General features: G+C 41.4%; 1 protein-coding gene across 4 annotated transcripts in view; it reads right to left on the bottom strand.

Moving 5' to 3' along the window:
- Positions 1–27,638, bottom strand: part of LOC126068300 (collagen alpha-4(VI) chain-like) — a 143,168-nt gene that overhangs the window by 103,764 nt on the left and 11,766 nt on the right. For all 4 annotated transcript variants that reach the window (XM_049870790.1, XM_049870791.1, XM_049870788.1 and 1 more), the window contains 4 exons: positions 15,247–15,335; positions 10,853–11,455; positions 7,943–8,530; positions 1,855–2,463 (listed from right to left, as the gene is read on the bottom strand). In XM_049870790.1, coding sequence (XP_049726747.1) covers positions 1,855–2,463; positions 7,943–8,530; positions 10,853–11,455; positions 15,247–15,322 — 1,876 coding nt within the window. In that variant the 5' untranslated portion in view covers positions 15,323–15,335. The remainder of the gene's footprint in view (positions 1–1,854; positions 2,464–7,942; positions 8,531–10,852; positions 11,456–15,246; positions 15,336–27,638) is intronic.

A 27,638-nucleotide genomic window follows, 5' to 3' on the forward strand; every position in this document is an offset into this window, starting at 1 on the left:
AGAAATTAAACCTAGGTTTAAAAAAAGAGGGGGTGCCCCAATTTTGGCAAGTCTGAAACAGCTTCTCTAGAAACTCCAAGCATCTTTGACTTCTCCTTTCATCTGCCAGTGCCAAGTGTAAATCTCTTTTCAAGTCGTCTCCAAGATTCATCTACTTTCCTCATTCTCTGAGCCACCATTGGGTGGGGCCAGGCATCCTCCCCATGTGGCTTTACATCCTTCTGAGTCTGAGGTCCCATCTGGAACCCATCCAGCCCACTGAGGGCTTCCTGAAAGACCGCTTTGATCATGCTATTTTTCCTGCTCCAAATCCCTTGGTTAACTTTCCCATAATCAGGATCCATTCTATCTAATCCAATCTCATTCCTCACTACTTCTAAGCCCTCTCCCACCCCATCCCAGTGGGCTTAGTCTTTTACTTTACACTCATCCAGCTCATTCTTTCTCCCACACACTTACTCATCCTGTTCCCCTTGCCAGGAATGCCCTCCTTTCTCCCTGTATGTTAAAATCACACTCATTATTAAAGGACCAGCACAACTCCACCCAGGTCACCTTCTCCAGGGTGACCTCTTTTTGCTCTATTTCTCTTTAATGCTGTGTCCTTATGGTGCTGCTTAGTTCCTTATTACTTCTGTTCGGATTTTCTTCTTGTCGTCTAAACTGTGTTTGTCTTGTCTGCCCATAAAATTGCAAGGGCCCTTTTCCCCAAGCTCTGGATGTTGAGAGGTCTGGGCAGAGCTGTGCTAACTCAGAGAAAAGAAGACTGATCATTTATAGTTAGGGGTATCAAGGTAGGCTTCACCAAGAAGGTAACTTGAGAATTGACGGCTAGAGTTTTGACCGTGGACATTCCAGGATGATTTAATATGTTCAAAGGTAGAGACAGAGGTGGGAGAGCTGACATATATATAGCAAATGGTGAGTAGTTCAGCTTGGCTGAAGTGTCGAATGTATAATGGAATTTAGTGTGAAATAAGGTTCAGTGGTTCTTGACCAACAGTGGTGCCCATCCCCAGGGGGCATTTGGAAAACATGTGGGGGAGGCTGGATTACCACAATGACTAGGGAATGCCACTGACAGGGACCAGGGATGCTACACCTCCTACAATATACAGAAAAGTCCTGCACCATAAATTGCCCCACCCAAAATGCCAATAGCATCTGCAGTGAGCATGTTGAATGCCAACCCAAGGACTTTTTTCAGTCTCTGGGGAGAACCCCGAATGTTCCTCCTTCACCTGGAATAGGTATCTGGTAGCATGGAACATTTTTCAGAAATTCACTCCCTACCTCTCAGTTCCATGGGAGGAATATATTTTATACTCCACTGATGTTGGCCATATGACTTGCTATGGAAAATGGGATATTACCAGACACAATGCAGCAGAAGTCTGAAAAGTGCTTGCCCAATTGGGCTCCCTGTTTTGCACCTCTGCCATTACCATGGAAATAATATGCCCCAGCTAGCCTGATGATTCAGGATTATCATAGCCAAGCCTAGATCAGCCAACCCCCAGCCAAACCCCAAAGGTGTAAATGAGCCCAGCCAAGATCATTCAAATCATTCATTTGAGCCCAGCCAAGATCGGCTGATCCTCAGCAGATTGGTGAGAATAAATGGTTCTCATCAGGCACTGAATTTTGAGATGGTTTGTTATTTGGAATCATTATATCCATAATTAACTAATTCAAGGTGTGTGCCTAAGGCAGCCCCAGGCTTCCTCCTCTTCCCCATCCACTGGTTCCAGTGCCCCAGTACTTAGGTTAAGAATCCAGGACGCCCCCTTCTCTGATCTTATTCTTATGCTGAGATCCCTCAGAGGCTCCCATATCCTAGGGACCAAATCTTACCTACTTCAGCCTCCTCGAAGACCTGAGTAGTACTGAGCGTTGGCTGCTCAGTCTCTTGGATCACCACACGCACATCCTGCAGTGCCCGTCTGACTCCATCTTCTCCTTGGATCTCATATACAAAGGTTGGGGTTCCCATCCCCTCCAATTCTTTCCTGTCAAAGTTCTGCAAGCCCACAGACATGACTTTCACACCTTTCTTCCTCAGTGCCTGCGTGGCCTCCCAGACCTCATCCTCAGACTTGCCCGAAGTAATGACCACTGCATACTGGGGAATGCCCTGGAGAAACCGGCTTCCTGCTGCCTCCTGGAAGAAGGTCTGACGAAGGTACCGCAGAGCCTTGCCTGTCCTCCTGGGGCCACCCCGGGGCCTAAACTGCTCCTGGATGTGAACAATCATCTCGTTCTGTGTCTGGTAGGTATTGAGCAAAAATTCAGTGTGACCTCGATCACCATACTGAGCCAGCCCGATCTGGTACTTGTCCTTGCCAACCTCCAGCAAGCCAACCACTCTGGAGATGAAATTCCTCATCCACTGGAAACTGTCCCATGATGTGTCCTGAGAGGTGTCAGCAAGAAAGACCACGTCTGCATAAGCCTTGCTGAATTCTGGAATAGAAGGGAGAAAGGGGAGGAAAAGACAAAGAGGACAAAGTAAATTAAGTTCTCAGGAATACCGAATACAAAGCGATAAAGGTGGCACAATATGAAAAACGCAATCAATGTCATTGAAGGAGAAATGTGAAAGCTGACAAAACAACAACAACAGAAATTGAATACATAGGTGTTTTGTATGGGAATGTGGGCTGGAGATGTACTTCGCCTATACAACACTGTGCGTACTGTAATTCCATCCCCTCCATGTGGGTTTCGATCACAAAGCTCTCTCCCTCTCTATATCCTACTGCCTTTTTGACTGCTTTATTAGACTAAAGAATCTTCAACCAAGAGAAGAAGAAAGAGAAGTTAACATTTACTGAGTAGTTACTTTGTCTTAGAGCTTCTTACACATTTCATCTAATTTAATCCTCATAAATCATCGTAGTAGAAAATTATTATTATCTTCATTGTGCAGGTGAGAAGAATGAGGCCTAAAGAAGGGAAGCTGCTTTTCCATAATAAATAGCTAGAAAATGGCAAAGCTGTAATTAAAACCCCGGTCTGCTGGACTATAAAACCCATGCTGTTTTCTCTAGACCACACCGCGGGATGTTCTCTCCCTCGTTTTCTACCCGTGAGAACTCTACCCATCCTTCGGTCTCCGGTTCAGATGTCCCTTCCCCTAGGAAGTTTCCCCAGATTCTCCAATGATGGCAGACAGCTCCTTCTGCTGTCCCAGTATATCCAGTTAATTCTGGCTCATATTGTAGTTAAGTGGTCGTGCCTATGAGCCCTTTCTGGACAAGAACTACAGTGTCTTCACCTTGAACACCCTGTTCTGTCTTAGATGGTACTGAGTCCTCAGCAGATACATTAAAGAATAAAATAAAGACACTGACTATATAATGAAACAAGGTATATAATCCAATGCTCAATTTACAATGTCAGAATATTACTTCAGCAACGGAATCCAGTGGAGTTGACTTATTGGCTAAAAACAGTTTTCAAGAACCATGTAATTACTATCATTATAAGTCAGTGAAGTAAGAGTTCTCATGCAGTGGCTTAATTTGAGCTACTCTGAAACATATAAAAGGCTTCTTGGTCCATGCTGATGAGCTCAAGACTGAAGTAACTGGTTTATAACTAGGTGCCTGATATGCTGGTACCAGGCTTTCATCTAATTTTCAAACATGTTATGAGAAAAAAAAAAAAAAAAACTTTATTCACCAGAATCTAAAACACAAGCTAAGGTAGGTCAGCAAAGACTTTCAGCACCTAATTAAATACCACCAACACCAAAAACCAAACACATTCCTGTCAAGTTGATTCTGACTCATAGCGACCCTGTAGGACAGAGGAGAACTGCTCCATAGGGTTTCCAGGGAGCACCTGGTAGATTCGAACTGCCAACCTTTTGGTTAGCAGCCGAGCTCTTAACCGCTGCACCACTAACTCAAAAAAACCCGTTGCTGTAGAGTTGATTCCAACTTATAGTGACCCCATAGGACAGAGTAGAACTACCCCATAGAGCTTCCAAGGAGCACCTGGTGGATTCAAACTGCTGACCCTTTGGTTAGCAGCCATAGCACTTAACCACTATGCCACCAGGTTTTCCACTGTGCCACCAGGGCTTCTTATATACCACAAAGGAGGGATTTTTAGAGCTGGCAAAAAAGGAGCAGCAACGGTCAAGCTTTAGCCTGTTTATCAAAATTGCCATGTGCTGCTCTCGTTGAACTAGTCTATGGGAAAAAACACAAACTAGGGTACCCAGAAGTGTCTGGGATTTCTTAGCACTTTGTACCTCTCTAGTTCACAGCATATTCCACGTTATACACTGAAAAATTCCTGTCATCTCTTTGCCTCCCTGCCCTGGAGTTATCTTGTTGTTTGTGCTTATACCCCAGGGCTTAGCTCAAGGCCTAACGAACAGTTAAGTGTACAAGAAATGTCTGAGAGATTCAGCTGATGGTTACCAGGATGTGGGCAGACAGCCAGGGAAGACTAATATCTAGTCAAGTTCTGAACAGAACTCAGGCATATTCACCCTGCTCGTGCACATCCTTAATCCTCAGAATTATCGAAGACACCAAAGACAACCTTAGTGGAAGTCAGTGTTTCCCAAACTATGGGTCTTCAGTAGTACAGGAGATGATTTTACATGGCACATGACAGGGCATTAAATGACATTGATTCACATGGTGAGAAAGTCGTTACTTTTTCCATTCTCTTTTCACCATTCAAATTAAATGCAGAAAAAAAATCTGGTTTGGTTTTAGAATGTCTTTAACATCTCTCTAACCATTTGTCAGAAACCCTGGTAGCATAGTGGTTCAGAGCTATAGCTGCTAACCAAAAGGTTGGCAGTTTGAATCTACCCGGCACTCCTTGGAAACCCTATGGGGCAGTTCTGCCCTGTCCTTTAGGGTCACTATGAGTCGCTCGACAGCAACGGATTTGGTTTTTTGGTTTTAACCATTTGTCAGCTTGCTTACTTGGGACATGTCATCAGGAAAGACCAAAAGCTAGAAAAAGACACCATGTTTTGGTAAAGTAGAAGGTCAGCAAAAAACGAGGGATACCTTCAATGAAATGGATTGACACAATAGCCTCAACAACAGATTCAACCATACCAATGATCACGAAGATGGCACAGCACGGGGCAATGTTTCATTCTGTTATATGTAAAGTCGTCACGAGTCAGAGCCAATTTGAGGGCAGCTAAAAATAATCATTTGCTAATCTCCCTTTTAAACCGAAAAAGCTCAGGCTCCACGTTCAGATCCTTTGGCAGAATGGGGTATCTAGCTAGAATTTTTTTTTCCCCAGAGCCTTTTCTAGGCTGTACTTTTTACAGGAGCAGATTGCCAGGTCTCTCTCCCTTTGGTTAGCAGACAAGTACTTAACCACTGTGCCACTAAGGCTCCTTGGATTCAAATGTAGAGCTCATTAAGTAGATAGGCTCACACAAGACATGGGTGTCAGAAGTGAAGCAGGGGCTATCTTCCTTCTGGATTTGGCTGTTTCTGCTGGCAGGGAAGTTCACAGAAATTAAAATTGTCCTGCATTGACATTTTCCTGCTTTTGGGTGTCTAGAAACAGTTGCACCATTGCATCAGAGGTAGCATAGGTGTTTGAACTCATAGCTCCGGTAGCAGCCTAGAGGTTGTGGCTGCACTGTTAAATCAGTTTTGTGTTCCTTGCATGTCATTTCAAAACCTTTTTCTCCAGATCTTTCCAGATTTCATAAGCACCTAATTCCATGTGGAGTTCCTGGGTGGTACAAACAGTTAATGCTTGGCTGCTAAGCGAAAGGTTGGAGGTTTAAGTCCAGCCAGAGGCACCTTAGAAGAAAGGCCTGGTGATTTACTTCCCAAAAAAATCAGCCATTGAAAACTGATGGAGTACAGTTCTACTCTGGTACACATGAGGTCGCCATGAGTCGGAACTGACTCCATGGCAACTAGTTACTGGTTCTTTTTTTTAATTGTACTTTAGATGAAGGTTTACAGAGAAAAATAGTTTCTCGTTAAACAATTTATACACATATTGTTTTGTGACATTGGTTGCCAACACCACAACATGTCAACACTCTCCCCTTCTCGACCTTAGGCTCCCCATTACCAGCTTTCTTGTCCCTTCCTGGCTTCTTATCCTCGCCTCTACACCAGTGTGCCCATTTAGTCTCATTTTGTTTTATGGGCCTGTCTAATCTCCGGTTGAAGGGCGAACCTCAGGAGTGACTTCATTACCTAGTTATAACGGTGTCCTGTGGCCATACTCTCGAGGTTTCTCCAGTCTCTATCAGACCTACAGTAAGCATGACCTTCTTTTTTTTTTTTTTTGTGAGTTAGAATTTTGTCTTACATTTTTCTTCAGTTCTGTCTGGGACCGTCTATTGTGATCCCTGTGACAGCAGTCAGTTGTGGTAGCTGGGTACCATCTAGCTGTGCTGGACTCAATCTGGTGAAGGGTGTGGTACTTGTAGTCCATGAGTCCTTTGGACTAATCTTTCTCTTGTGTCTTTGGTTTTCTTCATTCTCCCTTGCTCCAGATGGGGTGAGACCAGTGGAGTATCTTAGATGGCCGCTCACAAGCTTTTAAGACCCCAGAGGCTACTGACCAAAGTAGAATGCAAAATATTTTCTTATAAACTATGTTACGCCAACTGAGCTAGATGTTCCCCAAGACCATGGTCCCCATAGCCCTTACCCCAGTAATTTGGTCCCTCAGGGAGCTTGGACGTGTCTATGGAGCTTCCATGACCTTGCCTTGGACTAGTTGCGCTGGCTTCCCCAGTATTGTGTACTGTCTTACCCTCCACCAAAGTTACAACTTATCTCGTGTCTATTTAGCGTTTTTCCCTTCCACCCCTCCCCTACCTCATAACCATCAAACATTGTTTCTTTTTGTGTATAAACCTTATAATGAGTTTTTGAAGTAGTGGTCTCATACAATATTGTCCTTTTGTGATTGACTTATTGCACTCAGCATAATGCCCTCCAGATTCATTCATGTTGTGAGATGCTTCACAGGTTCAACATTGTTGTTTGTTGTTGCGTAGTACTCCATTGTGTGTATGTACCATAGTTTGTTTATCCATTCATCTGTTGATGGGAACCCTAGGCTGTTTCCATTTTTTGCTATTGTGAACAATGCTGCAACGAACGTGGGTATACATATGTCTATTTGTATGAAGGCTCTTATTTCTCTAGGTATGCTCCTAGGAGTGGGATTGCTGGATTATATGGTGTTTCTATCTCTTCTAAAAATAAGAGTATTTCTTCTACCTAGGATTATTTAACTTACTCTTTTACTACGTTCGATTTTATGGTTTGTAAATTAGTCAGAGTCTGACCAGGAAAACAGAAACTACTCTAAATATTTAAAAGGGAGAATTTAATGTAGGGAATTGGTTACACTGATATCAATTACACTGATACTGAAAGAGGAGAGAAGCTAAACAAAAGAGACAATTAAGGGTTAACAAAAATAAGAAATTATTTTTTGGCTTGAGGGACAAAAGGAAGAGGTGATATAACTGGAGCCCAGGGGAAAGGGGCAAGCAGATGTTAGGCCCATGCTGGGCATACCAGCAGAATGTGGGGCCACCAAAGGGGCACAGCTACTGCCAGAGACTGCCCAGATGTGAGGAAGAAGTACTCTGATGTCTCCCTTCTCTCCACCTTCTCGGTGACTCCCATTGGCTAAAACCATCTCATATAGGAGCCTGAATAGCTCTAGGGGGCATTATCTTGAAATATAGAGCAGAGCAGGGGGAGGACAAAGAACATCACTGAGGGTAACCAAACCCAGGACTGACAATTACCTGCTAACAATGGCAAAGTAAACTGTTTTTTCATTTGTGGTAATGATCTCTTAAAATAAATGTCAGTGAAATAAGAGAGTCAATGCAAAGGAAAATACTAAGAGACGTAGGCAAGTTGACCTGGTGGGAATGTTGGGTTTTACCACAGCCTCTTACCTTTAATCTGACCCTCCACTGCTGAGCACAGGATCTGAAGGATGCTTCCTGACAGTTCCTGCAGGATGTTGAAGTTTTCAGTGTTGAAGAGAAACTTCTCGAATGGTTCACTGGCTATTATTTGCAACTCCTGGACATCCTGGACATTAATCCCTACCACGTACACAACAACTCCATCTTCTTTCAACCTGTCAGCGGTCTCCTGGACTTCATCACTTGACTCCCCATCTGTCACCAGAATAACTATCTGAGGAACCCCATCCTGGGCCCGGCTGCCAGCTGCCTCAGTCAAGTAGTTGGTCCTGATGAATTCCAGGGCGCTCCCCGTGCTTGTGCCTCCTGTGCGGTAGGGCAGATTCTGGATCTGCTCCAGGACCATGCTCTTCAGAGGGTACTGGTTCAGCTGAAAGGCTGGGTAGATGTTGTCATTATACTGGACAAGTGCCACTCGGACCTGGTCACTGCTGATGTCAAGCCCCAAGACAACAGAGTAAAGGAAGTTCTTCACTTTCTGGAAGTTCTGGGGTCCAATGCTGGTTGAGCTGTCCACCAGGAACACAATGTCTGCCAGGGCTGCTTCTCTGCAAGCTGTAAGAGAGGAGGGGAAAGGGATACAATTGGTGGGTCTTCACTCAAAATACTTTGAACAAAAAAGAGACGAATGGTGTACATAAAGGGTGAGCAATGCCACGCAGCCTGTACTCAATGGTCCTCAGACACTACCCTCAAGTGACAGTGTGTTTAGAAAAGTGTCATCCCCCTTGCCTTGCCTTTCCTCTACTCTATCATCTTCTGAGGCTTCTGTCCTGTTCTACTGATAACCTTCAACCTTGAAATCCCCTTGGGCAATCCTTTGAATCTCACTAAGAAGAAAAATACTCCTATAAATGGAACAACATGTTGAGAAAAGGACTGGTCTCTGCCCAATGGAAGTAAGAGACCAGCCTCTCACCTTTTCACAAAGAAACGTCTTCTTTAGAATGTGCTGGCACCAATAGGTCAGAAAGCTCGAGTATATCCCATATGCCATGATATCTTTCATTGCAGCTTATCACTTATGTATTAGCCCTGGGACTACTGGCCATTCACCTCTTTGAGACTCAGTTTTCTTCTCTGCAGCACTGAAATCTTTATACCAGGCCTCATACTGTCACAGAATTATTATAAGGATAAAACAAAATAATCTACTGTAGCAGACAATATCAGAGCTCTGCCCAGGCCCCATTGGATTCCTTGTTACCTTTTCTTACACTGCTCTTTGGAGGACTGCTCTCCAGCTACTGGAGCTGCTTTGCCTGCAGTATATGAGAGCCTAGCTCCTTACTTTGGGGTCAGGACAACTCTAAAGTGTAACTTACATTCCTGAATGCACCAGCAGCCTCGGTCTAAAGCAACCCTCTGTGGAACCTTTCTCTCAGATCATACCCTTTCTTACCTTACTCTGCTTCTCTGTCCTGCATCCCTTACATCTTTACTGACTTCTTCCCTGAGAGCTCTTCCTTAATATATACATGTACCAAATCCTTGCTTCAGGCTCTGCTTCTGGGGAACACAACCTAAGGCGCTTGCTCCAGTGGATTGAGTCTGCTCTAAAAGATGAGATCAAGTCCTAGCTCTGCCATTCACTTGTGCTACCTTTGGCCTCAGTTTCCTTATTGGAAAAATGGAAATAAAAATGTTAATTTCCCTGTGACTAACAAAGTTGAGATGATGGGTCAGTCACATGAACAATGTCAACACGCTTTGAAAACTATATAGCACCAAAAAGATGGCAATCATCACTACTACATACATAAACCTCTTTGTAAACCTCAAAGGGCTTTACAAAAGTAAGGCATATAATATTTATTTGACCAACAAATGCTATACTCCCACCACTCGCATGCCAATCACACAAGTGCTACATCAAACGGGGTAGAAGTTTTAGCATCTCTTCCAATTCTCCTAGCCTATATATGAATACCAAAATCATAAACTCTTGTGTGTTTTTGATGGAACCCACAAGCAATCTTCTCTTTCCCTGCACAAAGCTTTATACTTCACTATAAAAACCCAGTGCCGTCGAGTCGATTCCGACTCATAGCGACCCTATAGGACAGAGTAGAACTGATAAATCACTATAACAACAAAAAAAAATAGAGCTTAGTAATTAATTTATAGAGAATTTTCATCAGCTTATGTCCCATCATCACCAATGGAAGCATGAAGTTAATGATAGCTATATCATCCCAGGTAATAACAATTAATAATAGATCATGCTTATGGACACCCCGATGGGCTAGGCACTACACCAAGTACTTTCCATGCATAACTTCAGCATTCTCAACAGCTCTCTGAGGCAGGTACCATCACCCTGTGAAGACAACTTAGGTTCAGAGCAGTAAAGTAGCTGTCCAAGATGACAAAATCAGAAAGTGGAATACTAAGATTTTAGTCCAGATCTGTCTTTTCCCTAAATTTGTTCTCTTAACCACGGCATTACACCAACATATTGGCAGTAAAAGAAACTTCTTGAGGGATCCACTGCCCCTTTCCCCTCGTCTGCTACCCACCCAGGCAATGTGGGTATCAATCTAGGAATAATAAGATCATTCTAGAAACAATCCTTTCTTCAAAAATGGACTTACACTACATCAGCATGTAGAACCAGCGTACGGGTTTACAAAAAAGAGTTGATATGTATTTGGCTAATGACTGAAGAGTACAGACAGTTTAGTGAAATTTTAAGTTTTAACCTGCAATATCAAGTGTGCCCAAGCAATCAAGGCACCTTACCAAGCCACCCCCGCCCCAACCTACCCCATCCCAAGTTCTGGAAAATAAGAAGGACAGTGAGAGGGATGAATAGACAGATAAAGCTTTGAGTCCTGAGCCTTCCAGATTAGAAATAAGAAGGGAAAGCCTTTGTACCTGGAGAGATGTGGTCAACAGGCTGAGTCGCCTCTGCCAAAGTGTCACAGAGCTCCTGCCGCAGCTTCTGGACAAGGTTTCCCAGACCAGGGAAGTTGGGAACCAAGGAAGCAAACTTCTCCTCAGGACTACTTGCCATCTCCCTGAGCTCTGCCCAAACGGCATCTCTGATGCCAACAGCATAAAGCAGGATGCCTGCCCTTCTCAGTGCTTCCGCTGGTTCACGGACATGGTCCTCAGCTGGGCCACTGCTGATCACCATAGCGACCTGAGGCACCCCTTGGTTTGCACGGCTACCAGCTGTTTCCTGAAAGTGGTGATCTAGGATGAACTGCAGGCCCAGGCCCGTCTTCCTGCCCCCAGGCTTGAATGGAAGCCTCTGAATGTGTCTCAACACATCGCTTTTGCGGTGGTAGGTAGAAAGTAGGAACTCCGAACTGGGTTCATCGCTGTACTCGGCCAGACCCACGCGGATGGTCTCTCTGCTGACATTGAAGCCTTTTACCAGAGCGGATAAGAAGCTCCGCACGCTGCGGGCCTGTTGGGGGTTGATGCTGGTGTCCACCAGAAACACGATATCTCCCACAGAGGCCTCCCTGCAGACTGGGGAGAGAGTCACTTTAAGGGAAAGCATTAAAGAATTGACAGCTCTCGGCTGGGATCTATCTCTCCCAATTCAGCATCTTTACACCACCCAGATCAGCTCACACTGCACCCTGATGGTCATCAGTATGAACCAGGTCGAGGCACACCATCACCTTCCATTGCTTCAGCATGCCCAGCATCCACCCTTGCTCACCTGCCGCCCTCCTTACCATTCTAACACATACTAGACCCTTCGATTAGGTCCTGACCCTGGCCCTCCACTCACCCCTTGAACTTACCAGAAGAAACCAGCTTTCCACTAGTAGCAGATGTTGTTCTTAGTCAAAACCTAGATGCCCTTTCCTGGCTGGCATACCCACTTCCAGCTGCTTCAAGTGCTCCAGCTAAACTCTCACGTCTGCGGCTTTCTCCAGAAATCTGAGCTTGGCTGAAGGGAGTGACCTCATCTGGAAACACCTGGGGAGTTACACCACCACTGGCCTGAGTGGCCAGTGTCTGGTGGATATGGGGGTACAGACTCTTGGCTTTCCTTGCCTCAAGCAAGACAACTCTAGTGCTCTTTATGCTCCTGAGCCCTCCATAGATCAGGTCAAGTCTTGGTTTTGCCTGAGGCCACATCCCTGCCCAGCTTCTTCCCCTACTCTATCCCACTTCTCTCACTCCCTTGTATATTTTTCCTAAAGAGCACTCCCTCAAATTAACACGTGCACCTGAGTCCTTGTCCCAGACTCTGCTTCTAGGCAATCTGACTTTAACCCCTAGTACTCCCTGGCCACCCTTTAGTTTGATGTTTGATAAGTTGTGGCTTGCATTTGTCCGCTGACTTCCTGAACTCAAGGCTGCACTGTGCAACTACTTCTCCCCAGACCCTGCTCTAATCCTAGAAATCACCATCCCAACAGTAGCCAGAACAACTGGTACCCAGCCAGGCCCACGCTGGCTTCTAGCACAGAAAGGATCAGACAACAGCTGGCTGCAGGACTTGGACAAATAGGTTAATCCCTCAGCTTCTCAGATTGTCCTACTTTAGAGTCAAAAGTAGACCAGATGACCTGGTGTCTTCCAACTCAAACTTTATTTTTCTGTGACAAGAGGGAAAATATGGATTAAGCACAATGCTTTTGTGAAAAAAAGAAGAAGCAATTAATGGCCTGTTTATTTATTTCTCAGCAGCCACCATAATGTCTTTCCCCATAGCTCCCAATTTGATTATATGTGATGGTAGAAGGGGAACACGAACTAGTGACAGGAGAAGAAACAAAACTTGAAGCCAGCTAAAACCAGTTTTAGCTTAAAGTGGCTGAAAAACTCAGGGATGATTATCCCACACTGATTAAGTACATCTCGTACCTGGTTTTGTGCCAAAGGGGTTAAAATACTGGCATGGCCAGGCCCTGCGCTGCCCCTCTCGCCTCTCTTCTCTCTACGTTCTCCACCTTGGCCTCTGTCCTCCAGGCTCTAAACTTAGTCCAGTGTCTCAAACTTGCCACCCTCCCTCGTGCCACGGGGTTCCAAGTTTCTCGTTCATTTTGTGTGTGTGTGTGTGTGGGTGTGTGTGTGTGTGTGGGAGGGGGGTGTAAATTCCCTTAGACTAACGCTCTTTTACCTCAATTTGTTATGTAACATTCATTAGGGTATTTATTTGATTAATGACAATGTCCCCTAACAAGACTGTAAGTTTCATGAGAACAGATACTATGTCTTTTTTTTGGGGGGGGGGGGTGCGGTGAGTGCCTAGCATAGAGTGGATACCAAAATATATACATGTATATGTTTGATGAAGGAAGGACGAAAAGGAGGGAGGGAGGGAGGAAGGAGACAGACATCACCTACAAGGATACAAATTTTGAACATTAATGAAAACCAATAAAATAATCAGAAAATTTGGGAGCTGGAAATGATCCTATGGAGCTGAGCAATTTAATATGGTAGCCACTAGGTATATGTGGCTATTGAGCACTTGCAATGTGGCTAGCATGACTGAGAAACTGAATTTTTTAATTGACTGCATTTTCATTTCAATAGTCCCAGGTGGCTAGTAGCTACCGTATTGGGCAGCACAGGTGTAGAATAAGGAATCTAATTTGTTCATCTTACAGAGAAGGAAATTAAGACCTAGAAAGGCAAAAATAACTAGTGCAAATCATTTCAAACAGCCAGAATTAGAACCCAGGTCTCCTGGCATTCAGTCCATACCCTATACTGCCATAAAGAAGATAAAATTAAAACCCATATTACAGAAATGCAAAGGACTGAAGGCTTTGAGAAAAGAGAAAGGGCAAGTGGGAGTTTAGACAGAGAAGGGCTAGGGAAAGTTAGTGTAATCTAGAGATACCAGGGCCATCTGTCATTTCTGGAGTCCTGGGTCCCACCTCTCAGAATTTTGCTTTCTCTTGCTATTGGATCATAAAGACAAGTGGAGCCATCATCAGGGAAAAGGTACACAATTAATGAGTTTCAAGCTCTTTCAGCTTTATTTCCTTTTAGACCCCCAAAATGCTATCCTATTAGAGGTGAAAATCCATTGAGCGCTCCAGGAATGGTTGATTGGTTTGTCCTCTTAACATCTCTTTCCAGAGAGCAAACGCAGACCACAAAGCCTTCCCCTGCTCTTCCCAAGCATCAGGAGAAACCTCAGGCTGTAGAGTATTTTTCAGACTAATCGGTATTGTTTCCATCACGTGCAATTTGAGAGATGCATTACATTTTCATACATGGTCACTTTCTTAATCCCTCCGCTAGTTCTTTGTAATTTTACAAGGTGTTTGAAACTTGAAAAGGCCGTCGCCACTTCTGTTCACAAGTGACAGCATTCAGAGCCAAGGGGAAAATCTAGAGAGCTTCTTGTTTTTTTCCCATCAAATAACAGTCTGTGTAATTATATTTGAATATTTCAACGTCAATATTGTCTCCGTGCGGCTTCAGGCTATTCAAACAACCTTCTTTTGATACGACCTTCATCTTGAGAAGTCCCAACAATCCATTTAAATGACTGTGAAAAAAAATTGCAGAGATGCCACTAGCACTCGGTGAAGCTGTCCATCTTACGGTGCCAATTGCTCTTGGAAAAGCTTCACCAAAGAAGACGAAGCAAGATGCAATTAATAGAACAGGCCCATGTTTACAAAAAGTATTTAAGAGCCTGGTAAAACATTCAGAGGGGTACAATTTTTTATTATCTATTTTTTGTCGCTTGAGGTTGTTGTTGTTACCTGCTGTCAAGTCGGCCCCCAACTCATGACAACCCCATGTGTTACACAGTAGAACTGCTCTATAGGGTTTCCTAGGCTGTAATCTTTATGAGGAAACCCTGGTGGCATAGTGGTTAAGTGCTACGGCTGCTAACCACAGAGTCGGCAGTTCAAATCCACCAGGTGCTCCTTTGGGCAGTTCTACTCTGTCCTATAGGGTCGCTATGAGTCGGAATCAACTCGATGGCACTGGGTTTGGTTTTTGGTTTTTTTAATCTTTATGAAAGCAGATCACCAGGCCTTTCTTTTAAGGAGCTGCTGGGTGGGTACAAACCACCAACCTCTTGGTTGGCAGCTGATCACAAACCATTTGCACCACCCAGACTCCTGCTTCATCGGGGGTTAAGCTTTGGGGGAAAAAAATCAAGTGTCTGCCATTCACTAAAATCTTCCAGATTCTAACTAAATTTTCCTTAAAAGAATCATTTCCCTTTTGTTAATTATGAAGTGCCTGTATATTTTCTTTTGAGATTGTCACTACATTAGGTTCCTGGCAAGGTAATTTTGGGGGGCTTAAAGAATCTGATGTATTATTACCAGTTCTCTGTGACTTGATGAAGTCAAAACTAGCTGCAAGGAAGAGGATCCCCCAAAACGTATTCCAAGTCTCCATTCTAGATGTGTATCTAGAAAGAAAAAGAAACCTTAGAGTTAAAAATTATATTTTCATATACTTAAAATGGATGCATTGTATTATATGATAATTATTCCTCAATAAAGTTGATTGTAAAAAAACAAAACCAAATCTTTTCCCAGACCAGCAGAAGCTTTACAAAATAATAGAGGAAATCTGGCAACACTGTGTCAAATGTGCATGGATATTGGTCTTGCTGACCCAAGTCAGGAAGAATTTTGTAAACACCCAGATTGTATGCCTCAGCCTTCACTGTTTCAAGTTGTCCAGATATGGCTATAAAAGGAAAACGCATATAGGGCTTGGGGTAGAACTTCTGTTTCACATGCTGAATTCATTTGGTGGAACGTAAACATTTCTTCATGATTTTCTTGTATTTTTATACAAGAGTTGGGTGACCCAATAAACATTTGTGGCTGCATGCAGAAATGTTCAAATATCTCATGGGCGCATCTGCCTGATAAAAATCAGTCTAGTCTGAAAACGTTTTACACGTTCCCAAAAGGTGTAGGATATCAGACTTCCTCCCCCAAAACTTGTATCCATTTCTAAAGGCCTCCAAGAAAATGATCTACTCTCAATTCTGATTCTATTTTTTTACTTTAAGAAAGTCCATTTGTTTAAATAGAATACCAACCACACAGCAATCACATTGAATGACATGTTCCAAGTGGAACGGGGAACACCTGACCTTAATCTTTTTAGCCAGTCCACCTCACAGCCACTCCCAGTAAAGTGTATTGTTGTGTGCCATCAAGTTGATTCTGATTCACAGTGACCCTATAGGACAGAGTAGAACTGCCCCATAGGGTTTCTTAGGGTGTGGTCTTTATGGGAGCGGATCACCAGGTCTTTCCTCCTGCAGAGCCGCTGGTGGGTTCGAACCTCTGACCTTTCGGTTAGCAGCCATGCACTTAGCCATTGTGTCACCAAGGTTCCTTCAGCAAAGTGCAGTGGAGTTAAAAGTAAGGACTCTTAGAGATAGACTGCCTGGGTTTGAATCCCAGATCCACTACTTAAGAGTTGATCTTGGTCAAGTTGCTTCACTTCCCTGAGCCTCAGTTTCCCCATTTCTAAAATTGGGGACAGTAATAGCCTGACCTCATAGAGCTGTTATGAGGATTAAATGAATGTGTTATGTAAAACACTTTATCCACCCCTGGCACATAGAACTATTCAAGTGTTTGTTAAATAAAATAAGTCTTCTTAGAACCCCGATATGCAAAATCTGAATCTGAAACTCAGAATCTGTAGAGATAGAACACTCATTATTTGCACTGTATATTAATAAAGCAGTTATTTTGTTTTGTTTAATTTCATTTAGATTATTTAATTCATTCCCTTCATTTAATCTTCATTTTCAATTGATTGTTGCTTTGAAAGCTACCATGCTAACATGTCCATGTTCCTCACCCCAAATCTGTGAGACACCAGGGGGGCAGGACTTAGCTTGCTCATTTTGTTACTGGAAATGAAGGAATTGCATCTTAGAAAGGTTAAGTAGCATACCAGGGCTACACAGTCATGAATTATCAGAGCCAGCCCCTGCCCCAGGTGACCTGGCTCCTGGTCCAGCACCTGACTGGACCTCAAATATGTTTCAAACTCTTCAATGAAAATCTTCAAGTCCAGATGGTCACTCAACTCTTCAGAGTCCGCCTGTGTAAAATGAAGACCTGTGAAAAATTTGCCCTGGGGGAAAAATGTGGACTCAAACCCTTAATTCCTTTATCCACCAATTAGGTCTTCAGGGAACACCATTTGGGTCCGAACACTACTTAGGTACTGCAGAGAATGGAATTATAAACATCACTTTCACACTTAAATAACTGAATCTGTTTGAGAAAGGAAATTTTATGTATTGGAAACAGTAAGAAATTCAGTAAATTTTGAAGTGCATACTTTTTACTCCTCAAGTGTGTCTCAAGGATGTCAGATAACCACTCCTATTTTATCATTTATACCAACAGAAAATGCTGGGTGAAGTCTTTATTTCAAAGGAAGCCCATAGGCCTTGATTCTGGTTTCAACTTGGCCATTCGCTTTGTGGACTTGAGCAAGCCGTTTCACCTTTCTGGGTTTATGGGCCAATCTGAGGCACCTCCTATATTGCCCACTATATTACAAACATTCCCCAGGGTAGTGGCCCAGTGTTTCCAATAAACAGATGTGATATGATTTGATTTCTCTGTTCCTCGGTTTCTACCTCAGCTTCCCCCTAATGTCTCCTCAAGGAGGTATGTAAGTAACTTGAAGGGAGATACTTTCAGATGGTAAACATCCTGTTCCCCAGCAAACTTTCACCCAATGGTAAAGAAATGAATGCCTGACTCTTAAAGAAGAGAGGATTCTAATGGGTTAAGGACAATGTGATGGTAAAGAACTTGAGAGTTTGGAAGTGTCAGGAAAAATGGTCCAACATAAATTCACATATTATTATCATTATTGTTGTAATGAAAGACTGTACTTCAACTTTTTAAATTCTTGGGTGGATAAATTTACATGACAAATAGAATCTTTAAGCAAGGTATCTGCATTTCCATATTCCATTATATCCTAATTATTACTATTAATGCAATTAGTCATGAAAAATGAGTACTATTTTTAGCTAGTTGTAAATAAAGCACTAAAGCTGTTTATGGAAATCTAGTGGGAAAGTCAAAAGTTTATAAATACATTGCAGCTGTGGATGTGTGTGTGTTATGTCAATGAAGAGAAAAATGTAGATTAAGGGCTTAATATTCTACGTGACATATACTGTCTCATGAAGATGTTTATATTTGATTTAAGCTGCTATAGGAGTTTTGCACTGGAACATATAGGGCTCTCTGTGGAGGCAAGAAACGAAGCCATTATATGAAGTATGATTAGCTAGGGATAGCATAGGACACCAGCTGTTTTTAAAAATCACCCTAATAGGTTTGGAACAGAGATAGACTTCTCTCGAAGTATGTTGCTCACACAGTTAATTCACTAGAACAATCTATGGAAGATCCTTGGGTGGCATGACTACCAACCTAAATGTTAGTGGTTCAAACCCACCCAGTGGCACCACACAAGAAAGGCCTGGAGATCTGCTTCCATAAAGATTACAGCTAAGAAAGCTGTATGGAGCAGTTCTACTGTGTAGCACAGAGGGTCACCATGAGATGGAACTGATTCAACTGCAGTGGGTTAGGACAATCTATTCCTTAGGATTCATTCGTTCAATGAAAACATTACTTTGTAACCACAATTTGTTGTTTTTAGTTGCCGTAGAGTTGATTCCAACTCATGACAGCCCCATGTGTGCCGGGTAGAACTGCTCCATAGTTGCAACCACAATCCAAAAAAAAAAAAAAACCAAACCCACTGCCATCGAGTTGATTCCAACTCATAGCGACCCTGTTGGACAGAGTAGAACTGCCCTATAGAGCTTCCAAGGAGCGCCTGGCAGATTCGAACTGCCGACCTTTTGGTTAGCAGCCATGGCTCTTAACCACTATGCCACCAGGGTTTCCACAACCACAATACTAATAATTTATTCAGGGAGGACTCATCAAGGGTTGCCAAAATCATTGGGTAAAAGTTTGTTGGGAAACAGGATATTAACATACTCTCAAAGTATCTCCTGACAAGTTACTTATAAGTTACAAAGGCCAAAAAAGTACCTTTACAATGGAGAAACTTGGGGGACCACTTAACCAAGTGACAAAATTAACATCGATAACAATGGGATAAACCATGTCTGTGCCTCCTGATGTTACGCATGAGAAAACTCAACACCATTTATATGGTATTCCTCCCCAAAATCCATAATCTAAATCTAATAATAAGGAAATCATCATACAAACCAAAACATAGGGACAGTCTACAAAACAATTGTTCTGTACACCTCAAAATTATCACTGTCATGAAGACAAAGAAAAGCTGAGAAATGGATTCAGATCAAAGAAATTTAAAGAGACATCACAATTAAAGGTGATACATGATCCAAACTGGGGGAAAAAAAGATTATTACAAAGGACATTAAGTGAGGCAATTGGTAAGCTTTGAATACGCACTCTAAATTCTATAATAATATTGTATAAATGTTAAATTTCTTGATTCGATCATTATATTGTAGTCCTATCAGATAATATCCTCGCTACTAAGAAATACACACTGATGTGTTATGCAGTGAAAAACCTCTATGTTAGAAATTACTCTCAGTACAGCAAAATTATGATTCAGAGAGAGAGAGAGGAATAAAGCAATGCAATAATATTCTTGCAACTCTTTCACTGAGTGTTTACTATACACCAAACAATGTGTCAGGCACTAGATATACAAGACGAAAGTCCAATACCCATTCCTGATAAAAACTCTCAATAAAATAGGTATTGAAGGGAAATTCCTCACCATAATAAAGGGTATCTATACAAAACCAATAGCCAACATCATTCTTAATGGAGAGAGGCTGAAAATATTCTCCTTGAGAACAGGAACAAGACAAGGATGCCCTTTATTACCACTCCTATTTAACATTGTGCTGTAAGTCCTAGCTAGAGCAATAAAGCAAGCAAAAGAAAGGGCATCCAAATTGGTAATGAAGAAGTAAAACTGACCCTCTCTGAGGATGATATGATGTTATACATAGAAAACCCAAAAGACTCCATGAGAAAACTACTGGAACTAATAGAAAGATTCAGCAGATTAGCAGGATACAAGATAAACATGCAAAAATCAGTTGGATTCCTATACACCAATGAAGAGAACCATAGAAAGGAAATCAGGAAAGCAATACCATTTGTAATAGCCCCTAAAAAAAAAAAACTTAGAATAAATATAACCAGGGATGTAAAAGACCTATACAAAGAAAACTACAAAACAATACTGCAAGAAACCAAAAGAAATCTACGTAAATGGAAAAAACATACCATGGTCATGGATAGGTAGATTCAACATTCTGAAAATGACAATTCTACCCAAAGCAATTTACAAATATAATGCAATCCCGATCCAAATACCAACAATATTCTTTAAAGAGATAGAAAAACTACTCATTAACTTTATATGGAAAGGGAAGAGGGCCTGGATAAGTAAAGCACTATTGAAGATGAATAAAGTAGGAGGACTCCCATTACCTGACCTCAGAACCTACTATATAGCTATGGTAGTGAAAACAGCCTGGCACTGGTACAATGACAGATACATTGACCAAGGGGACAGAATTGAGAACCCAGATGTAAATCCATCCACCTAGGGTCACCCGCATGTCTGTCAGTTTGTCATACCGTGGGGCAAGCAAAACTTTGCTGAAGATCATTCAAAAGCTGCTGCGGCAGTATATCAACATGGAACTGCCATAAATTCAGGCCAGGTTCAGAAGAGGACGTGGAACCAGGGATATCATCGCTGATGTCAGATGGATCCTGGCAGAAAGCAGAGATTAACAGGTGTTTACCTGTGTTTTATTGGCTATGTAAAGGCATTCAACTGTGTGGATCATAACAAATTATGGATAACATTGGGAAGAATGGGAATTACAGAACACATTGTGCTTGTGAGGAACCTGTACGTAGAACAAGAGGCAGTTGTTTGGACAGAATGAGAGGATATTGCACAGTTTAAAGTCAGGAAAGGTGTGCATCAGGGTTATATCCTTTCACAAAACCTATTCAAGCTGTATGCTGAGCAAATAATCTGAGAAGCTGGACTATATGAAGAAGAACAGGGCATCAGGATTGGAGGAAGACTCATTAACAATCCGTGATATGCAGATGACACAACCTTGCTTGCTGAAAGTGAAGAGGATTTGAAGAACTTAGTAATAAACATCAAACATCACAGCCTTCAGTATGGATGACAGCTCAAAGTAAAAAAAAACAAAAATCCTCACAACTGAGCCAATAAACATCATGATAAATGGAGAAAAGGTTGAAGTTGTCAAGGATTTCGTTTTACTTGGACCTACAATCAACACCTATGGAAGCAGGAAATCAAAATCAAGAAATCAAAAGATGCATTCCAGAGGCGGAGCCAAGACGGCAGAATAGCCAGACAATTCCAGCAATCCCTCTTACAACAAAGACCCCCCCAAAAAAGTGAAACAATTACATTTATGACAAGCTAGGAGCCCTAAACATCAAAGGCAAAGCTAGAAAACAGACTGAGTGGCAGGTGGAGGGAGAGATAGTTCTAAAGCGGAAAGGAGTTGCCAGACCTGAATCGCTGCTATCCCTCAGACACCATTACCAAGAGCGATGGCAATGGGCTGGCAGTAGTGTTCAGCTGCAGTTTCCTCAGGGAGAAGAAGCCAGCCACACAGCCTACTCACACCTCTCCAGAGGAGAATGGCACTCACAGCAAAAGCTAAGTACTTGGTATATTTTACCACATCCCCAGCCCCCAAGCCAGCTTCAGTGGCTATTGATTTCCCAGGATCTGAGCTAGATCCTGTTAAGCATCCTGAGCCACTCTCCCGGCCTTGGAGAAGGAAAAAATTCACAATTGGGGAAAAGATAATTTGCCAGGTCCACTAACCAGGGGAGCTCAGGACAGAAGTGGCACCTTTCTAGGCATAAAGGGTCTGTGAAGTTTGAATAGCTTCCCCCCCTGCATGGACCTATTTCAGGAGAATAGGCCCTTATTGGCAGACTGCAACTGTTTCAGCTGTGCGGTGAAGAGGTGGGTGTTTGATATTTGACACCACTTTGCCTATTAAACAGGGTCCTCACCTACCCACATCAGGGACCTAAGGACTGGTGGCTGCACTCAGGTCACCCAGCCACCTAAGACAGGGATCCAAGGATAACTGGTACCTCCCAGTACTTACAACCAAAGCATTGGGTGTCCATGGTTCGTCTGTAGAACCCACCCACCTATATGCTCTAAAGAACAGGGACATGCCTTCCTCAGAGACACTTGGGGGACAGTTCTCAGCCCCCTACCTTGTTCAGAGTGTGACCCCCTACTGCAACCAGATACTGGTACCTACACCAATCACCCTTGCCCCTCTAAGACTGTAGGACAGAGCCTGTACCACATATTTGATGACCAGCTATCTGGACACAAGAAAAGTGAATGGATTCCTAGACTGATATACCTGACAACAGCTCTAGCCATCTTGTGACAAGACGTTAGAGCTTCAAAGTCAAAAATAACCAAGGTAGCTCACTCAAGGAACCCATTTGGGTGTATCAAAACAGAACAAAGAAAGAAGCTAGGATACAGTAAGCAAACATAAAATAAACTAATACAATAACTTATAGATGGCTCAAAGACAAGTCAATATCAAATCATGTAAAGAAACAGACCATGAACGCTTCAAAAAGCTCTCAAAACAAAGAATCAACTGATCTTCTGGATGAAGGTGCCTTCCTGGAATTACTGGGTGTGGAATACAAAAGATTAATATACAGAACTCTTCAAAACATCACTAACGAGATTAGGAAGGAGATCAGGCAATAAGCAGAACAAGCCAAAGAACACACAAATAAAGCAGTTGAAGAAATTAAAAAGCTTATTCAAGAACATAATGAAAAATTTAATAAGCTGCAAGAATCTACAGAGAGACAGCATTCAGAAAATTAGAAGATTAACAATAAAATTACAGAATTAAACAACTCAATAGAATGTCAGAGGAGCAGATTTGAGCAAGTGGAAGGAAGAACTGGTGAGCATGAGGATAAAGCAGTTGGCACCAATATATTTGAAGAAAAATCAGAAAAAAAAATTTTTTAATGAAGAAACCTTAAGAATCATGTGGGACTCTATCAAGAGAAAGAACCTACAAATGATTGGAGTACTGGAACAGGGAGGGATAACATAAAACACAGAGAGAATTGTTCAAGATTTGTCAGCAGAAAACTTCTCTGATGTTGTGAAAGATGAGAAGATATATACCCAAGATGCTCATCGAACTTCACATAAGGTAGATCTTAAAAGAAAGTCACGATGACATATTATAATCAACCTTGCCGAAACCAAAGATGAAGAGAGAATTTTAAGAGCGGGAAAGGATAAACGAAAAGTCACCTACGAAGGAGAGTCAATAAGAATAAACTCGGACTACTTGGCAGAAACCATGCAGGTAAGAAGGCAATGGGATGACTTACATAAAGTGTTGAAGGAAAAAAATTGCCAGCCAAGAATCATATATACAGTCAAAATATCTCTCAAATATGAAGGTGAAAGTAGGACATTTCCAGATAAAGAGAAATTTAGTGAATTTGTAAAAAACAAAACAAAACTACAAGAAACACTAAAGGAAGTTATTTGATAAGAAAATCAATAATATCAGTTATCAACCCAAGACTAGAAAACTGGACAGAGCAATCAGATGTCAACCCAGACAGGGAAATCACAAAAATAAATCAAGATTAAAAAATGCTCAAAACAGGGAAACAGCAATGTAATTATGTAAAAGAAGACAACATTAAAAAAATAAAGAGGGACTAAGGAATGTAGTCATAGATCTTTCATAGGGAGAAGAAGACAAGGCAATATAAAGAAATAAAAGTTAGTTTTAAGCTTAGAAAAATAGGGGTAAATATTAAGGTAACCACAAAGGAGATTAACTATCTTACTCATCAAAATAAAATACAAGAATAAATAGAGACTAAGCAGAAAGAAAATCAACAACAATGAAGAAGAGGAAAAGACAATATGTAAACTACTCAGCACAAAAAATTATGTGGGAAAAAGAAACTGTCAACAACACACACAAAAAAAAGACATCAAAATGACAGCACTAAACTTGTACCTGTCCATAATTACGCTGAATGTAAATGGACTAAATGCACCAATAAAGAGACAGAGGGTGGCAGAATGAATTAAAAAAACACGATCCATCTAGTATGCTGCCTACAAGAGACACACCTTAAACTTAGAAACACAAACTAGAACTCAAAGGATGGAAAAAAATATATCAAGCAAACAATCAAAAAAGAGCAGGAGTGGCAATATTAATTTCTGACAAAATAGACTTTAAAGTTAAATCCACTGCAAAAGATAAGGAAAGACGCTATATAACGATTAAAGGGACAAAATACCAGGAGGATACAACCATATTAAATATTTATGCACCCAATGACAGGGCTGCAAGATACATAAAACAAACTCTAACGGTACTGAAAACTGAGATAGCTCCACAATTATAGTAGGAGACTTCAACACACCACTTTTGGTGAAGGACAGGACATCCAGAAAGAAGCTCAATAAAGACACAGAAGATCTAAATGCCACAATCAACCAACTCGACCTTACAGACATATACCGAACACTCCACCCAACAGCAGCCAAGTATACTTTCTTTTCTAGTGTACATGGGACACTCTCTAGAATAGATCAAGTGTTAGGTCATATAGCAAGCCTTAGCAGAATCCAAAACACTGAAATATTACAAAGCATCTTCTCTGACCATAAGGCCATAAAAGTAGAAATCAATAATAGAAATAACAGGGAAAAGAAATCAAACACTTGGAAACTGAAGAATACCTGGCTCAAAAAGACTGGATTATAGAAGACATTAAGGCTGGAATAATGATATTCATAGAATCCAATGAGAATGAAAACACTTCCTATCAGAACCTTGGGGACACAGCGAAAGCAGTGCTCAGAGGTCATTTTATATCAATAAATGCACACATCCAAAAAGAAGGGCCAAAACCGAAGAATTATCCCTACAACTGAACAAATAGAAAGAGAGCAACAAAAGAAACCCTCAGGCACCAGAAGAAAGCAAATAATAAAAATTAGAGCTGAACTAAATGAAATAGAAAACCGAAAAACAATTGAAAGAGTTAACTAGACCAAAAGCTGGTTCTTTGGAAAACTTAACCAAATTGATATACCATTGGCCACACTGACAAAAGAAAAACAGGACGGGGGCAAATAACCCAAATAAGAAATGAGATGGGTGATATTACAACAGACCGAACTGAAATTAAAAGAATCATATCAGATTACTACAAATTGTACTCTAACAAATTTGAAAACCTAGAAGAAATGAATTCCTAGAAAGACACTACCTACCTAAACTAACACAAACAGAGATAGAACAACTAAATAAACCCATAACAAAAGAAGAGATTGAAAACATAATCAAAAAACTCCCAACAAAAAAAAGCCCTGGCCCTGATGGCTTCACTGCAGAGTTCTACCAAACTTTCAGAGAAAATTAGCACCACTGCTACTAAAGGTATTTGAGAGCATAGAAAAGGACGGAATACTCCCAAACTCGTTCTAGGAAGCCAGCATACCCCTGATACCAAAACCAGGTAAAGACACCACAAAAAAAGAAAATTACAGACCTATATCCCTCATGAAGTTAGATGCAAAAATCCTCAACAAATTTCTAACCAACAGAATTCAACAACATATCAAAAAAATAATTCACCATGACCAAGTGGGATTCATACCAGGTATGCAGGATGCTTCAACATTAGAAAAACAATCAATGTAATCCATCATATAAATAAAACAAAAGACGAGAAGCACATGATCTTATCAATTGATGTAGAAAAGGCATTTGACAAAGTCCAACACAAATTCATGATAAAAACTCCCAGCAAAATAGGAATAGAAGGGAAATTCCTCAACATAATAAAGGGCATTTATACAAAGCCAAAAGCCAATATCATCCTAAATGCAGAGAGTCTGAAAGCATTCTCCTTGAGATCAGGAACCAGAAAAGGATGCCCTTTATCACCACTCTTATTCAACGTTGTGCTGGAGGTCCTAGCCAGAGCAATTAGGCTAGATAAAGAAATAAAGAGCATCCAGATTGGTAAGGAAGAAGTAAAGTATCTCCATTTGCAGATGACGTGATCTTATACTCAGAAAACCCTAAAGAATCCTCAAGAAAACTGCTGAAATTAGTAGAAGAGTTCAGCAGAGTATCGGGATACAAGATAAACATACGAAAATCAGTTGGATTCCTCTACACCAACAAAAAGAACATCGAAGAGGAAATCACCAAACCAATACCATTTACAGTAGCCCCCAAGAAGATAAAATACTTAGGAATAAATCTTACCAGAGACGTAAAAGACCTGTACAAAGAAAACTACAAGACAGTACTGCAGGAAACCGAAAGAGATCTACATAAGTGGAAAAACCTTGCTCATGGATAGGAAGACTTAATATTATAAAAATGTCTATTCTACCAAAAGCAATCTATAGACACAATGCAATTCTGATACAAATTCCAATGACAGTTTTTAATGAAGTGGAAAAACAAATCACCAACTTCACATGGAAGGGAAAGAGGCCCCGATAAGTAAAGCTTTACTGAAAAAGAAGAACAAAGTGGCAGGCCTCACTCTACTTGATTTTATAACCTATTATATCACCACAGTAGTCAAAACAGCCTGGTACTGGTACAACAACAGATACATAGAACGACAGAACAGAATTGAGAATCCAGACTTAAATCCATCCACATACGAGCAGTTGATATTTGACAAAGGCCCCAAAACAGTTAAATGGGGAAAAGACAGTCTTTTTAACAAATGGTGCTGGCATAACTGGATATCCATCTGCAAAAAAATTAAACAAGGCCCATACCTCACACCATGCACAAAAACAAACCCAAAATGGATCAAAGACCTAAAAGTAAAATCTAAAACAATAAAGATCATGGAAGAAAAAATGGGGACAACGCTAGGAGCCCTAATACATGGCATAAACAGTATACAAAACATTACTAACAATGCAGAAGAGAAACCAAGCAACTAGGAGCTCCTAAAAATCAAACATCTATCCTCATGCAAAGGCTTCACCAAAAGAGTAAAAAGACTACCTACAGCCTGGGAAAAAGTTTTTAGCTATGACAATTCCGATCAGCACCTGATCTCTAAAATCTACATGATACTGCAAAAACTCAACTACAAAAAGACAAATAGCCCAATTAAAAAATGGGCAAAAGATATGAACAGGCACAGAACTAAAGAAGACATTCAGGTAGCTAACAGATAACTGAGGAAATGCTCACGATCATTAGCCATTAAAAAAAAAAAAGAGAGAAATGCAAATCAAAACTACCATGAGATTCCATCTCACTCCAACAAGGCTGGGATTAATCAAAAAAAATACAAAATAATAAACGTTGGAGGGGTTGTGGAGAGATTGGAACACTTCTACACTGCTGGTGGGAATGTAAAATGGTACAACCACTTTGGAAATCGATTTGGCGCTTCCTTAAAAAGCTAGAAATAGAACTACCATACAATCCAGCAAACCCACTCCTTGGAATATATCCTAGAGAAGTAAGAGCCTTTACACAAACAGATATATGCAAACCCATGTTCACTGCACCACTGTTTACAATAGC

Source organism: Elephas maximus, chromosome 27 (assembly GCF_024166365.1).
Source record: "Elephas maximus indicus isolate mEleMax1 chromosome 27, mEleMax1 primary haplotype, whole genome shotgun sequence".
Classification (NCBI taxonomy): Eukaryota; Metazoa; Chordata; class Mammalia; order Proboscidea; family Elephantidae; genus Elephas; species Elephas maximus.